The sequence below is a fragment of the Barbus barbus genome (assembly GCF_936440315.1).
Source record: "Barbus barbus genome assembly, chromosome: 21".
NCBI classification, from domain to species: Eukaryota; Metazoa; Chordata; class Actinopteri; order Cypriniformes; family Cyprinidae; genus Barbus; species Barbus barbus.
Window position 1 is genome coordinate 19,663,090 of NC_136749.1, and position 15,805 is coordinate 19,678,894.

At 36.9% G+C, this 15,805-nt stretch overlaps 2 protein-coding genes across 2 annotated transcripts; one reads left to right on the plus strand and one right to left on the minus strand.

Annotated features, from left to right (window-relative positions):
* Nucleotides 1-6: 6 nt before the first annotated feature.
* Nucleotides 7-12,981, minus strand: rbfox1l (RNA binding fox-1 homolog 1, like). The gene is made up of 12 exons (XM_079445483.1): nucleotides 12,536-12,981; nucleotides 8,669-8,905; nucleotides 4,931-5,110; nucleotides 4,570-4,623; nucleotides 4,391-4,483; nucleotides 4,258-4,315; nucleotides 4,092-4,151; nucleotides 3,834-3,975; nucleotides 3,595-3,634; nucleotides 2,991-3,061; nucleotides 2,801-2,882; nucleotides 7-2,687 (listed from the first exon to the last, which is right to left on the minus strand). The coding sequence occupies exons 1-12, from the start codon at nucleotides 12,620-12,622 to the stop codon at nucleotides 2,643-2,645; spliced, it is 1,149 nt and encodes a 382-aa protein (XP_079301609.1). The 5' UTR covers nucleotides 12,623-12,981; the 3' UTR covers nucleotides 7-2,642.
* Nucleotides 12,982-13,818: 837 nt separating this feature from the next.
* On the plus strand, nucleotides 13,819-15,730 carry rps9 (ribosomal protein S9). The gene is made up of 5 exons (XM_079445484.1): nucleotides 13,819-13,882; nucleotides 14,298-14,410; nucleotides 14,492-14,614; nucleotides 14,792-14,978; nucleotides 15,463-15,730. The coding sequence occupies exons 2-5, from the start codon at nucleotides 14,314-14,316 to the stop codon at nucleotides 15,638-15,640; spliced, it is 585 nt and encodes a 194-aa protein (XP_079301610.1). The 5' UTR covers nucleotides 13,819-13,882; nucleotides 14,298-14,313; the 3' UTR covers nucleotides 15,641-15,730.
* Nucleotides 15,731-15,805: the final 75 nt, after the last annotated feature.

A 15,805-nucleotide genomic window follows, 5' to 3' on the forward strand; every position in this document is an offset into this window, starting at 1 on the left:
TCTTACATAATTAAACTGCTTTAATGTACAATTCAGCCACAGAGTAGCTTACACTTTAGTGAGTTGAAAAAGAACAAAAACAAAAACATGATACAGCAATGACATTTTAGGGTCCTGTAATAGCTGTGAGATTAAATAATCAAGCTTAAATAATGAGTTTAATAATCAAGTCTTGAAAAAAAGAGAAAAAGAGAGAGAGAGAAAGAGAGAAGGAAATTATTAAATGAACTAAATTAAAGAAAATAAACTCTAAATAGAAAACTATGAGAAATGCAGGGGAAATCTAAAGCATAACAGGTTAAATGGAGAAGAAATTAAGAAAGAGAACATAAGACAAAGGAAGTGTAAAAAAACAGAAAAGCAAAGAGGTGAAAAGAAAGCATACAGAAAATGAAAAGCCCCCAAGGGCCAAAAATAGCAGGAAATTAGCTATAAGAATAAATAATGAGCCTCGTGCACAGTGTGAGTCAAAGTATCAGATTACAAGATCAAAACGATTTGAAGAGTAAAAGCACAAGAATCAGCCCACAGAAGGAATGAAATAGAGATTAAACAAGATAAACAGAGAAATGGAAACAAGAATAAACCAGACAGCCACAGAATAAAAGGATAAAACAAATAAAGCAGGTAATATTAAAAGGTGTTGGGACAGAAATGATTATTAAAGTGTAAAGGAGATTCTAGAGGACTAAAAGAGGAAGTTTAGTAGTAGAAGAAAACAATCAACCAAAGAAAGAAAGAAAGAAAGAGAAAAAAGAAAGAAAAAACAAAGAAAGAAAGAAAGAAAGAAAGAAAGAAAGAAAGAAAGAAAGGCACAGAACATTTCTCTAGAGATGATAGAAGACATCTAAATAGTTTTCAAAATCAATGTTGATTCATTTTTTATTCAGTAATTTGCCATTTAAAAATGATCTTAAGTAGACATTAATGCACATAGCCTTTAGTTAAGAAAGAATAAAGTATTTGAAAGCAAATAGGAGAGGGAAGCAAAGCACACAACATGTTAAAATAAGCATGAAAGGAGTTTAAGTGGCAAAAGAGAAGAATAAAAGTATACAGAAGTAGCTGTTGAAGCAAAAGTAGCATTTGAATGATGAGCGGACCACAAATGACTGATCAGCATGACTTACCAGCAATTGATTAGAGAAAATCAAAGAGAAAAGCACCAGAACTTTTTGTAAACAACAACAAAAAAAAGATTTTGAAGTAGCTCCATAAGAAAGCAGGTGAATAGTTTGCATTAGTTTAGAATAAAGATGTGCTTAGCTCAGAGGTAGATTACATTGAGAGAGAACATGTATCCCCAACCCCAGTGCCATTGCTGTATCTCACAGTAGTGCTTGTGACAGCAGAAAAATTACACACACTCCAACACTCCAAAGACACTCCAACACGCACACAGTCCTTTACATACTAGACAGTTCAGAGTCTGTGCAACAGATCGAGAGGTTGTAGTAAAATTGTCTTTTGGGACTCTTTGTTCCTGTGAGGCTCCATAACTTATGATAACTTCTATATGATAAATTCCATATCACGCCACTATTATGAAAGTATCTGTATGTAACATGATCAGCTAGAGTTGTTCTCAAAGTGTCAAGGGGGGCAGATGGTTACTGCGGGGGTGGGGGTGGGGGGCAAAAGAAAATACATAAAACAGTAAACAGCCAACGGGTGTAACTTAGAATGGGAGATGGATCGGTTTGTGAAAGGGAAGAGAAAAGCCATAGATGAAGTCGCACAGATCCAGGCAGGTGCTGGTAATTCAAAAGCTAAATGTAGAAAATATAACGAGGTATACATTGCTCTTGGCTTCACTCACCATGTCTACACTGGACGCTACAGTTGTCGTGTCGCGCCGCAACAGCTAGAGGGTGTCTACACTGGACGTGACAAAGCGACCGTTGCAAATCATTTTAACTTTGTGTCAGTACACTATAGGCCTATATAGAATGAGGCATCAGTTTAATGTCGGGGATTTGTCGTGTCGCATTGTGTCACGCCACATCTAGTGTAGAGAGTGTCACTGATTATAATGGGTTCTACTGTATTTTGTCGCGGTGCAACGCAATGCTCGCGTCTGGTGTAGACAGGGTTTTTAATGCCATTGGTGAGGAGGAAAGGCCTGTGTGTGTCCTATGCCTTAGTGGACAGCATGAAACCCACAAATAAATAAATAAGAGTATATAACAGTTACACTCTCTATGCTGTTTTTCAATGTTTAAAGTGATGCAGGTGTTTTTTCCCTGTAGGTTTAAAAAACAAAACAAAAAAAAACTTTTTTTGATAAAGTTTAGTGAAATTATTTGGTAGTCTGAAGGTGGGATGGGGATGTGTGTGTGTGTGGGGGGGGTTATAGGTTTAAGGGGGGAGAGCGACCAAAAAATTTTGAGAACCACTGAGCTCACTGTCTCATAAGTATGTACTTTTCTTTTTATGGATAGGGTGTTTTCTTAAATTAAGAATTACATAAAAGTCCTTAAATATAATTAATTATATTTTCAGCCTCGATTCATCTTTTTCCCCTAATAAATATTAGCAGTATTTACAATCTCAAGACCAAACAGTTCCTTAGCAGATATCAGGTCACACAGCAAGTGAAAATCTCTTCGTTTGACAGATGTGAGTCACAGAGCTGATCTTATTCAGTACGGAGTAAAGCGGTTGTAGCCTCCACGGTAAAAACTTGCCTGATTGTAATAGAAGAAATAGAACAAATCAGACATTCTGTTATATCAATAAAGTACATTTAATTACAACTGACTGTATTCGCCATGTGTGGTAATTTCACACTATAACTTACCATTGTTCCAACTCCATAAGTAGTGGTGGGTCCCACTGAGTGATGGTAGGGGTCTGTTGCTGTGGTATAGACTCTTCCATATCTTAAAATAAATTAATGAATTAATTAATAGATTGATGGATGGACGGACGAACAGGTAGACAGACAGACAGACAGACATATAGATAGATAGATAGATTAAAGTTCTTACCCATCACTGTATGTGGCTGTTGCAGCTGCTGAGGCGGACTGGGCCACTCGATATGTGGCTGGATATCCTCCCTAAAAACAGCATGTTTAAGTATTGCATTACATTGTTTGTCATTGAGAAAACAATTTTAAATGCAAAACATTTTTTTTTTTACATGAACTCCCAATGGAGCAACCTGGTGTTAGGTTATTATCAGCTTAAAATTCATTTTGGAAAATTAATTTAAACTAGATTCATGGTTACAGTTTGAGTTAGGAATTAGGTTTGATAAAAAAAGAAAATATTAGCTAAAATATTAAAAAGTTAATATAATCAGTAAATATAATCAGAGATCAATTCAGCTTTTTAGTGCTATTTTACTCAGAAACTGAAGTTAGTTGTAGCAGAAGTCTATATTTAGACAACAGTGAATGACGAGATCCTGGCTGTGTGTGAAATGTCACATCATCTACTTCTCGTAAACCAAAACTTTACCAGCACATAAAACCATTGTTATTCATAACACATCCTTTGGTTTTGGTTTTTTGAGCATTCAAATTTTTGAGGAAATACTCTTGGAAGCACAGGTAAATAGAAAGAGAAGAGAAGTTGACTGGTAACTTACATAGACCTCAGCACCATACAATCCATCTTGATACACCACTCTGCAGGAGACATAAAGTGGGCAGTAAATTACATAATGGCATACGTTCAATTTTAAAATAATTACTATTTAATGTAAGCTTAATGTAACTGAATATAAATTACACGAATAACGTGCAAAGAAAGGTTTACTTTGCCTTTTCAAATGATAAATACTAAATGTTTTATGATAACAATGGTCATAACAAGAGCTATACTGACCCTGGATAGGCTGGTACTGCGGCTGGTGTGGCGGCGGCTGCAGCTGAGCGGATTGTATTGTAAACTGCTCGACCACGTCCACGGAGGGCAGAGCCTCTGTAGGCCAAGGTCGGTGTGGGAACAGGGTAAGGAAAGCTGGCGACTATTAAACCAAAAAAATTGAAAATTAACAACAAATTACATATAGTCAATCTAGAACATGTTACTGGTATCAATATTTTAACTCAAAAATGGCATAAAAGTAAAAATTAAAAATACCTGTGTAAAGCTCAGGGGCGTACATGGCTCCCATTACTGGATTGATTTTCCACCCAGCAGCTACAGGAATTGACATATAGGTGAGAAGTTGAATTTGAAGTTGAATGTGAGGAGTAACAAGTATATCGCGTAAAATTTTGAGTAGAATGATATGAAGGAGTCTCACCGTTCACTACTGGCGTCTGAGGCTTTTTTGTTACCACCCTCGCTGTGGCGTTGTTCACCTGAGAAGCAATCATTCAGTTGATCAGTTGTTCAGTTGTCCATTCTCCCAATGCAGAAACTTATCACCCTCATACCTCAATCTTCCTTCCTTCGACGATCGTTCCGTTGAGCTTCTCTCTCGCTCGATCTGCTTCCACTGCACTTTCAAATGTCACAAATCCAAAACCCTAAAAAAAGGATTGAAATCAGATTGACTCCCAATTGAAACTCAAATAAAGAATGATTAACTCGACACAACTAGGAACTTACTCACCTTTGATCCTCTCTCATTAAAGATTATCTCCACGTCTAGAATCTTGCCAAATTGCTGAGAGATGAAAGACAGATATTGACTAAACAGTTTTCAGGTGAGAGAATGGGTTTAGCTGAAGGGATTATTCACACCAAAATGAACATTCGGCCATCTTTTAGCCATCCTCATGTTTTTTCAAAACTGTATTACTGACTTTATTCTGTGAAACAAAAGAGGATACTTTGAATTTTTATTTTTTTTGTCCATACAATGAAAGTCAGATGGATCCAGTGTTGTTTTGGACCCCAATGACTTTAATTGTATGACAAAAAGTTTTTGATGAGTAATGCATTACATTCGGGACAAAACCAAATTCTATTACCCCAAACATTTGCCTGAGATCTGGGTCCCGAAACCTAAAAGGGATATTGGAAACATGGAGCCTTTTCGGTTGAGCCTTTCCTGCTCCTTCTTCCTCAGTTCCACTTCCTGTTGCACTTCCAGATGCCACAGAAACACTGAGAGACTGTGGGTCAGATGTCACAGGCACTAAAGAATCGTCCTATGATGAAAACAGGAATGAAAGATAGGGAGGGAGGACATGTGGAGAAGGAGGCAACAGACATAGAAAATGTTGAAGAGAAGAAAAACAGAAGAAACATTAGTATGCATTTCATTACAGAAAACCCAACTACTGCTTATCTATTGTAAGATGTTTTTGTCAAACTTTATTGCAATCTAACATTTTACTGGGAGAAAAACTGGTTTTATAAAGTGACCACAACAAAACGCAAAGGAGCATTCCTCATCCAGTGATTCCTCTCAAGCAAAAGTGAGGAAATGTGATCAAGTTCCCATTTTAGTGAGCTGTCTAGGTACATGCCTGTTAAATATAGACATAAAAAAAACACAATTTGCTTTAAAAATAGAGCACAATCATATTTTAACTTCAGTGAACTCACTAAATCAGCCGCTGAAAGTGATTAAAGATTACTAGCATACTCAACAATGTGTCATTTTCTGAGCGCTGCAACTGAAAGATTGTCATATGTAATGCATGGTTACACAGCATTTCCTACTGCACTGATTGTACATGACCGTGAATAAAATGCCCCCATGCAGATCAATACATAGGAGTATTTGTGCTTCAAACCCAACACATCCACTATCCCACAATGCATCACGATGCCAGTTCGTATGTCTGCACAGCCTATACCTCACCAAACGGCACAAAACTGTTACTATTAAAAAAATAATTAAGAAGTCAAAAAAGGTGTATTAAAAATGTTCAAAAATAGAAATAGCTAGAAGAAAAAGTAGCCAAGCAGCGCATGAAATGAGGAAGGGAAAATGGTGAAAAGGTCAAAAAGAAGTTTAGGTAATAACAAAAAAACCCCCCCAAAAACAGGAATTGTGAGGGCACAACGAATCATGTGACTGAATTTAAAAGCAGTGGAAAAAATGTTATGCAAATGATAAGAATGGTCATTAGAACGAGAAAGAAAGACAGACAAATTGCCAATTCTTTATCCATTTCATAAGGATGGAAAAAGTTGAAGCAATAAGGCAAAATGACCTCTGCTTTAACTCATCCATAACAGATCTGAAGGGTAAAGGGCAACAAAAGAGTTCTAATCTGGGCAGAAAAAAAGGGGTGCATTCGGTTCATCATGTTCCCTTCCTTTCATTCTACAGTATTCATTTTTACTATTTTTATCATTTTTTAACCATCATCCCAGACGTCCCTCCTGATCGATTTTTTTCTATCGTTCATGCTGTACATTACTATGTTGTGATGCTTATTTAATTTCATTTTAAAATGAAAATTATTTTCTTAAAAAAAGTAACATACTTTTATTATTGTCTAAGATTATCACCCGTAAAAATGTATTATTTATCTGTATCAGCCAGAATTTAAATATTAATGTATCCCTAATTTAATCTTCTCACTTTCACGCCATTTCACCAGAAGCTGCATAATTACTCTGTCATTCTATTTCTCTATTAAAATTCATTTCAACTGCATTGCCCAATAAACAGAATCAGCATTAGAAGATAAAAAACAATAAAGTAGCAAATAAGAGAAATGATGGGTGTTGTTGATCCTAATATGTCAAGAAGGTAAGGAAGGGTCTAGAACCGAGTGAACCCCAAAACAGAAAGTGAAAGACAGAAGCTCTAAACACAGGGGAATTCAAGCAGCTTAATTATTTCAGCGTATAACTTTAAAGGTCAACTGCACAACTGCAATGATGTATACTGCAATTCTTGGAACCAAGACAGAACATTGTATATTAATAAGGAAGGAAGAGGCAAGAAACACACGTAGAGATTTACGCACAGACACACACACACACACATACACACACGCAAACAAATCATGGTTATAGTTAACTCTGGCCGGGCTGATTGCTAGCTGTAATGACTACCACAGCAGGTGTCACACAGAAAATACTGCTGAAACACCATCATCATCATCATCATCATTACATTCATCCAGATACACAGGCCAGGGAGGGTTTTTGAGAGACGTGACAGATTGGGGAAAGGTGTGATGGGAAGGTATGTGATGATATCACGTCACGATGCAGAGTGCTTTTCTGACTGGACCTGGGAAACATAGATGAGGGGGGAGGGGTCATCCCGTCCGACTCCCCCCCTTGACCCCTCCCTCCATGGCGGCGTCTCATAGTCCAAATATCTGGCGCTCTCTAGTGGTATAAGCAATGTGGAAAGAAAATAGTGTGACAGAGAAAGAGAGAACTCATTGCATGAACCTTTTCAATGAAAAAATACTTTCATGGTGAAATATCATTTTCAGTCCTTCCCACAATTCCCGTGGCACAACTTAAAATGCCTTCTGCAATTACTGTACCCGATGAGCCATTAGTAACAACAATAACAATCATACACTTACATGGCGATACACATTAAAGAACGAAAAGCTATGGCATGAGTCCAAAAGACAATATTTTGGTAATTACAGATTGTCAAGACAATATTTACATCTGGATTCATGACTGACATCTCATTACCGATGCCTTAAAAAAGCATTAGTATATGCATTTCTCTGTATAGATCAGACTTAAAAACACAAGATTGAATTTATCAAGTCAAAAAGTCATAGCAAATAATAATCTGTTCAAGTTATTCAACTAAATTAAAGTATCCCAGATTGATTCACTGCGTAAAATACACTATGTGTGATATGACATTATGTGTCATATTGTAGAGTAATCAGGGATTATATCAGGAATTTGCCAAGGACCCCAAAATTTGATGATTCTTCTTCTGATTCTTCTATAACTCAGGTCAACTTTTATTACACTAAAAAATACATTTTGTAATATTTTTTTTTCTCCCTTGCTCTCAAATTTTCTGCAGACACAAGCACCACATTGTGGCCCTCTGGGGATCTCCTGACCTCAGTTTAAAAACTCCTGACTTAAAGTATTAACTGGTAAACACCTGATTCAGAATCAAACTGAATGCGATTAAGTAAATGTAGAGTAGAAAGATTATTTCTAAATTACTATTTATTTTTATATAAACATATGTTTACTTCAAATTGTCCCCTCTTAGAATAGAGAACTAGAGAGTATAAAATGTCAGTATTTCTTCCATAATAAGTCTAAATACTCTTCTATATGGTGCCCTGAGCTAGTTGAATTTCCATAATTGGAGAGAGCAAAGGAAGGATGTGTAAAGGACATAAAGCTATTTTTATCTATCTCAGACAGGGGATCCCAGAGGACCAAAGCATGAGATTATATATCAGCAGCCTTTACATATTCCTGGCATACCTTCTCTAATGCAAATACATGAAAAGATTATACACTGATGGTACTACACAATTTACAGCAGTGGGACATAGCTTCCCACTGTAAAATCTTAATTTTTCATACTGGATATGCTTGGTTTTAGGTAAATTAGGTTATTTAAATAAATGTTTGTGCTTGATTTATTTTATTTTAGTTCACTATTTCATATGTTAAGTTTTAAAATATATAAAACTAACTATTTATTTATCCATATGTACTTTAGATGCAGCTCCCCTTTGTAAACTGATGTTTAAAACACCTTTATCTTCTGAATCCAGTCATTTATTGATTGTTCTTACCGTGGTATTGGCAGTTATAGACTCTGTCCCGTCATGCTGAGAGCCCTGATAAACTCTCAACTGATGATGATCTGAATATTCAGAATTTGGATGAGCAGCACTGAAATCGAGGGGTGGCAGCCGGGCAGCAGGTGTGGGTGGGCCTTGTCCAGGTGGAGGATATGATGCAGGTGGGGCATAGACCTGGGAAAGTGACGGGTCACCATTGCCTGGCCCCGCCTCTTGGGCAGCGGCACCCTAAAATGAGACAGAGATGCTGTTTACTAACAGAAGCTTATTTCTGTAAACTCATTGAGTCACGGTAACACATGTTTTTACATTACTTTAACCCATCAAAATCATTTTAAAACCAATTTTAACAACTTTTTTTTATTATTATACAAGATTCAGCTTGATTTTTAAGTCAGTTTAATAGTCAGTTTGATTATACTTAAAAATTTTAACAACTGATCAGCAATATAGTTTCATAGTGTATATATTTGACATAAGTATTCTTATCAGCAACTAATTTTTCCACAAAAGTAATTTCTGGAAGGTATTGAAAATTAAAAATTTTCTAATAGAATGGTAAAAAAAAAAAGAAAGCATTTCCAATAAATCCATACCACCTCCATTTTGGTGAAATACTAAAACTTTTTTTTTTTTATACACCAAATAAACCTGACCTGAATTTATCAGCTATAAGGAAGCCAACACACTGTTACCGTTTAGTTTGCAGATCGTAAATGCTCTACAAAACACAGCTAAACCAAGTCTGACATCAAATAAAGATCCTGACAAAGAAACAATGTATGAATTTAGGAGTATAAATCAGACATCTCACCCCTTCACTGCATTCCGCAGGCGACCCAATACTCACCAACAACTGACGCATGCTTTAATGGAAAGCTTTCACCCGCCCACCCCACCATAAGTCCCTCGCACCCACCAATCACAGAGCACCAAACCAGTCTCAAGGGGGGTCTTTACACCAACTGTGTTCATTTGTTCATGTCAATCATCAACCCATTTCCCCCTCCTACTCTTAGGCACTCAACAGACACACGACTATTTGGATAAAAGTTGATACTAACACACAAACAACTCAACTGCTCTGTTAAACTCAGTGATCCTTCATGTTCAGTGAAAAACAATCACATTGTTTTATTTATTTAAACCAGACCAACCAGATTTCTGTGACTACTGAAGTGTGTACATTGTGTGTCAGGTAAAACAGGCAAGATCACTCAAACACATTCAAGTAACAGTTTGCTTAGAGTTCTGCAAACATAGAAAATTGGAAACTTAAGATATTAAATTCACTCAACTAAAAACTATAACACATTTTATGCAGAAAATTCAAATTATTGTGGTATCATCAAGCTTTGGTTAATAGACTTTTGTGACAAACTTTTCATTTCAGAGAGTTTTTAGGTTTCATTACTGAGTCTTTAACGTAAAATAAAATAAAAAGACGTAAAGAAATTAAACCAATATGAAGCTTTTCACACACACACACACACTTTTCACTTTTCATTTGTTTACTCTTTATCAGCTGTTTCGCTGCGCTGATAAGGCAGAGTAAATTTAGACTTCACTGATAAACTGTGACACTGAGAGACACAGCTTTGATTAAATATCACCACCACACTTAGATTCCTTTAGCAGAAACAAAAGTATCATGTTACATCAGTGTCTGTTTCTCATCATAGCTATTTTTTGGAACTGGGATGTTATATACCACAGTTACAATGTTACTCACTGATTACAAGAACATGGCATCTTACCTTCATTCCTTTTTAAAAAATCCCCAGGAGCTACTTGACACCCATGTAAAAGATTTACGAGATGTAAACAGGTGTTGTCTGAAACACTACAGCGTTTTGAGTAATGCTGACTCAAAATGTCACTCAGTTTGCCATTGCTGCTGGCCATAGACCAAGTCAAAGATCAAACTTAAGACTTCAGACTTTGGAGACTTTATCCAACATGTACAAACAGTACACATTTGTTGAGATTTTTACATACACTTATAACTTACATTCACAACACCTCTTCATGTTCTAGTGCAGAGACACACTCCATTAGTTGCTATCTAACATGCAAAGGTTATCTTCTGAGATTTTTTACATAAACTGTTCTGTTTGCTGTCTTAATTCTTTGTCACTGTGAGAGTATTTAAATAACACCTCTAGCAGATAAAATGTCTTTTCAGTCACATTCACAATGACTGATAGGAGATTTCCTACCCCTCACACACACACACACACACACAGGCCTTGTCAGCTGTCAGGTTTGGGGTTATAGATCAGAGGCAGGATGCCAGGTGCGTGATCTGACAGCTGCGGGATCATTCAAACACACACAGAGAACTGATGACAAGAACTGCTTATGTAGACTATACTCCTATATTAAAAGGCTCTGTGGAATACTTGATTCTGATTGGCCAGTTGTGGCATTCTGCAGTCAGATGTATTTGTATAATGACGGCTAAACAATATAACTGACTGTTTTCCCTGGCAACCAGCTTCTTAAATCTTCAGACAGACAGATGTTTTATCCAAAGCAATGTTATGTATTTTTTATACTAGTATAGTATTTATTCATATTTATACATATTGCTTTTTTATATTTTTATAAGTTTGAATCATTTTGTTGTCGTTTTTATTATTTTCAAAAAAATATGTTATAATAAAACTAAAATTTAAATAAATATTTTTAGTTTCAGTAGTTTTTTTGGGGGGTCATTTTACTTTTTCATTATAGAGTAGAACTTCAAATTTATAACTTCAAAGTTATTTGTCAAGGAAACATTTCTCTATTTTATTTTATCAGCTTTATTTGCATTAATGAAAAGATTTGAAGACTTTAATAATTAACAGTAATAACAATAATCCAAAGTGATATAAAAATCAGAATAACTCAAGTGACACTGTTTCACTCGGTAGTCTCTTTCTAAATAATTTAGACTTAAATTAGCATTTCATGTATTTACTTATTTATAAGCCATGTGATATTGGTTGTCCTAGTCATTATTGCAAAATAAACAACATTCCAGTCATATAATATTCCTCAGATTAACATCAGGGTTCATTTTAGGGTTTATTTTATGATAATGAATGTCTGTTTATTAATTGCTGCATTAATAAACAGACATGCACACAAACACACAAGCCAAATTATACAATTTTGCACCAACACGTAGATATCAACCACAATAACCACATAATTCAGCTCAAACACAAAATATTAAATCATATATGGCAGATGAATAGCAACTAAAGGAGCAGATGCAACTAAGAAAATTCCATTGTCTCAAATCCTACTCTTTAGATGACATAATCTATCACTGTGTATCACTTCAGATAAAGTCAAGAGGCAACCTGAGACATCTATTTCTATATCTGTGAGAGGGAATCTGCAGCGAGAGGAACAGACTAAAAATACAGTGAGTGTGACAGAGAAAGAGCAGGCACAACGTTTATCAGCTGTCCTGGAATTTCTCTCTCACACACACAAACACACAATCACATAGCGGCACACAAACACACACTGAACCTGTTTTCAGTAGGCCACCTCGCAGGGACAAATATAACTAACAACGGGACACAGCGTCCTTCCCTGACAGAGAGAAACACATTTGATGTCCTCACTGCAGACCCATTGGTGGATGACTGTTTAGTACATACACAAGCCTTTAGCTTACAAGTGATTGATTGATTTATACAACACATTACCAGACATGTGACAGAAACTACACAAGGAAAAAGTTCTTAAAAATTAAATAAAAAATACAATTAAAATAATAAAACTTCAAATTAAACAAACAAACAAACTTCAGATAGAATGTGAAAGAGGAAGATACAGAGAAAAAAGGGACATGTTTACCTGTACAATGCTGGGGTAGCAGGAGGCTGTCTGGGGGTAAACAGGGAGACCGTAGGGCTGAAGAATTACAGTAGGGGAGGACAGCATGGTGCATAGCCAGAAAAAAGGACAGAAAAAAGGAACAGCTAAAAGGGATGGGAGACCGGGGGAGAGAGAAGGGAAGGTGAGCTCTCTGAATCAAGAAAGTACCAGACTCAGAAAGTTTAAAATCCAAACAGAAGAGAAAAAAAATCCAGAGGTATGAAAAAACGAAAAGGAGAAGAAGAGTGGGCTGCACTGCACTGATGGCTGGTGTCACAACTTCTAGGCGACAAACAAAATAAGAATTAAATAAGGTAAAAATTAGACCCTCTACAAAAGTTGAGAGTGCCAAGTTGGTCTGTTTCACAAAAGGCAGAGGAGATCAGCACTGAAAGATCTCTGGGGGACACAGCATATGTATGTATATGTGTGTGTGTGTGTGTGTGTGTGTGTGTGTCAGTGGGTATATTTGATAGACAGAAACACATGTTCAGAGTTGTGTTACACTCCTTTATAAATAGTCCACCTTCTTCCTTTACTTAGTATCACCAATAGAAATTAAACAGCTAGTCGCGCAGTAGGCTAATAATTACAGAATTTAGTCCAAATTTAATTACACAGATGTTTGCCATCTGTCGTCTACTGAAACAAGCAAATGCTACATTAAAAGGTATTAAAATATAATGAAAGAGCATTCTGTTTGCCTTGCACACCTATTAATCTCCACCTATAAATAAATAAATAGTTTAAGGCATTTACAATTTTACAGTGTGAGAAGAAAAACTCTAATTTGCCTTTATGCTCGTTATAGGCCTATCCGTCAATGTGAACCTTTACAGGTGAGTGCTTTTTTCTCTCTCTAGATAGAAGCTCTTTCGTACATAGCGGATAATTATAACAGAAATGCAGCACGGAATTAAAATCATTCCAATGTCATAATCAATTACCAATGTCAAAACAGTTCAGAAACACGGCGATCAGGTTTCTCACTTGTAAATACGACTTTGTTGGCCATTCATGTGCTCGGAACTCATAAATATATTTCCGATTCTAACTTACGTCAATCATCTTCTGTTCGCTCAGTTCTAAGATAATAATAAGCTTTTTAATTTCCTTTGTGGATCTACATAAAATTCTCTCTTACTTTTTTATTCATATTTTGACCAGAAGAGGGAAGCAAGCAATTCATAAATCGTTACGTTAACGGAAGATACTTCTTGCCGTGCTCGCAAAGCTTTGTGGGTAATGTAGTTTACAAAGGCACGTATAAATATCCGAGAAGACCGCGTGCACGTTCTCTTTCCTTTACGAGCCTGACACAGACAGGTAATGGCGGCATAGATCTCCGTATTTCTTCTCTAGTTTCCCACTGTTCGCAAGTTTAACGTTTTCCTATAAGCGTTATTTAAGGTATTATGTAGTAAGGGGCAGTTTTATACGCGCAGTATCTCTTTAGTAGGGTATATTATGTGGAGAGATGAGCTGTAGCGCAACGTGTTTCATAAGGGCGCGTTCAGGCCTAGTCATGAAGTGATCCATTGCTCTCTTTTTCATATTAAGAATCTCCATTTTTAGCTGTTGAGTTTGTTTTTTTAAATTGCTGACTCGAAATTTTGTCCCATAAGCTATTTTGATATGAAGTGTAATGTAATTAGCAATATTAAAAAGTGAAGACACTGAGTCTTAAAGTTTAAATGTATTACCAATCTTAATTTTTATAACTATTTTTATTTATTCACAGGTGTCAATAAGGCACCATGCCGGTTGCCAAGACTTGGGTTTGTAGTAAGACATATGTCACCCCCAGACGTCCCTTCGAGAAGTCACGTCTCGACCAGGAGTTGAAACTCATTGGTAAGGACAGATTGAATTGCATAAAATTGTGACCAAGAGGCTTTTGGTCTTTTTTCAAGTCTCGGTTTCTTTTTCTTCAAGGCGAGTATGGCCTCAGGAATAAGAGAGAAGTCTGGCGGGTGAAGTTCACTCTAGCCAAAATCCGCAAAGCTGCCAGAGAGCTTCTCACTCTGGATGAGAAGGATCCTAAGCGTCTCTTTGAAGGTAAATCAGCTGATTTGTCTAAAACTTAATGGCCAGTGATTAAAATAGTGCAAGTCAGATTGTCAGTGTTGCCAAGAATTCCTCGTCAATGAGGCCATGTAACCGCTTATAATAGTTTGATGTCTGTTTTGCATCTATCACTACCCCTCCCCACTCACATTTAGTTTTGACTTCTAGGTAACGCTTTGCTCAGGCGTCTGGTGCGCATTGGTGTGCTTGATGAGGGCAAGATGAAGCTCGATTACATTTTGGGCTTGAAAGTGGAGGACTTCTTGGAGAGGAGGCTGCAGACTCAGGTCTTCAAGCTTGGCCTGGCCAAGAGCATCCACCATGCTCGTGTGCTCATCCGTCAGAGGCACATCCGGTAAGATGCTGAAGTATACAAAGTGTGTATAGTTCAGGGTTTTTAACCATGTAATCTGCCACTTCCTGTACATGTGGGTGTGTCTAATAGTTACCATCCTGATTGTCTGAACGTGTATTGAGGTTGTCTTCCTCTTTCATTAGCTGACCATGTTTAAACTTCTCCCGGTGAGAGGGAATGAAATAATCTGCAAGGTCAATTCGGTGATTAAACCGTATACCTTTGCTTGTAAAATAAACCCAAAAACCACAGCTTCCCATGACGTCTGGGGTGCTTTATTGCACGAAACAGAGTCTACCAGGTAATGTGGGTGCTTTGGTAAAATAAGAAATTACACTTCTCTTGGCCAGTGATTAAACTTGAAACTGTCAGATTGTCAGTGGTGTCAAGAATTCCTCGTCAATGAGGCCTCGAGATCAGCAAGCCTCCGTTAAGTCTTGAATAGCCTTTGCACGTTTGCTAAGTTATTTTTGATGTTCTGCAGGGTGCGTAAGCAGGTTGTGAACATCCCCTCCTTTGTGGTGAGGCTGGACAGCCAGAAGCACATCGACTTCTCTCTCCGCTCTCCATATGGTGGTGGCCGTCCTGGACGCGTCAAGAGAAAGAACGCCAAGAAGGCCCAGGGTGGTGGTGGAGGCGGTGATGATGAAGAGGAGGATTAAACCCATTCCTCTCAGGGGATGGAGGGACTCGGCAGTGCTTGCTTTTTCTCTTCTCCCTCAAGTTTTCAATAAAAAATGGTTTATTCCAAATGATTTGTCGTCTTGTCATTTAAGTAAATATATTTTATATTTTCCTTACAAGTAGGTATAATCAGTATTTAAAAT

Excerpts from the sequence above, each read along its gene's own strand:
- rbfox1l (XM_079445483.1), bottom strand. The coding sequence starts at position 12,622 with ATGCTGTCCTCCCCTACTGTAATTCTTCAGCCCTACGGTCTCCCTGTT. Across the intron at positions 4,624-4,930 it reads ATCTCAGGCAAATGTTTGGG|CAATTTGGCAAGATTCTAGA; the intron begins GTAATAGAATTT and ends TTCATCTCTCAG. Across the intron at positions 4,152-4,257 it reads TCAGACGCCAGTAGTGAACG|CTGCTGGGTGGAAAATCAAT; the intron begins GTGAGACTCCTT and ends CAATTCCTGTAG.
- rps9 (XM_079445484.1), top strand. The coding sequence starts at position 14,314 with ATGCCGGTTGCCAAGACTTGGGTTTGTAGTAAGACATATGTCACCCCC. Across the intron at positions 14,615-14,791 it reads TCCTAAGCGTCTCTTTGAAG|GTAACGCTTTGCTCAGGCGT; the intron begins GTAAATCAGCTG and ends TTTGACTTCTAG. Across the intron at positions 14,979-15,462 it reads ATCCGTCAGAGGCACATCCG|GGTGCGTAAGCAGGTTGTGA; the intron begins GTAAGATGCTGA and ends GATGTTCTGCAG.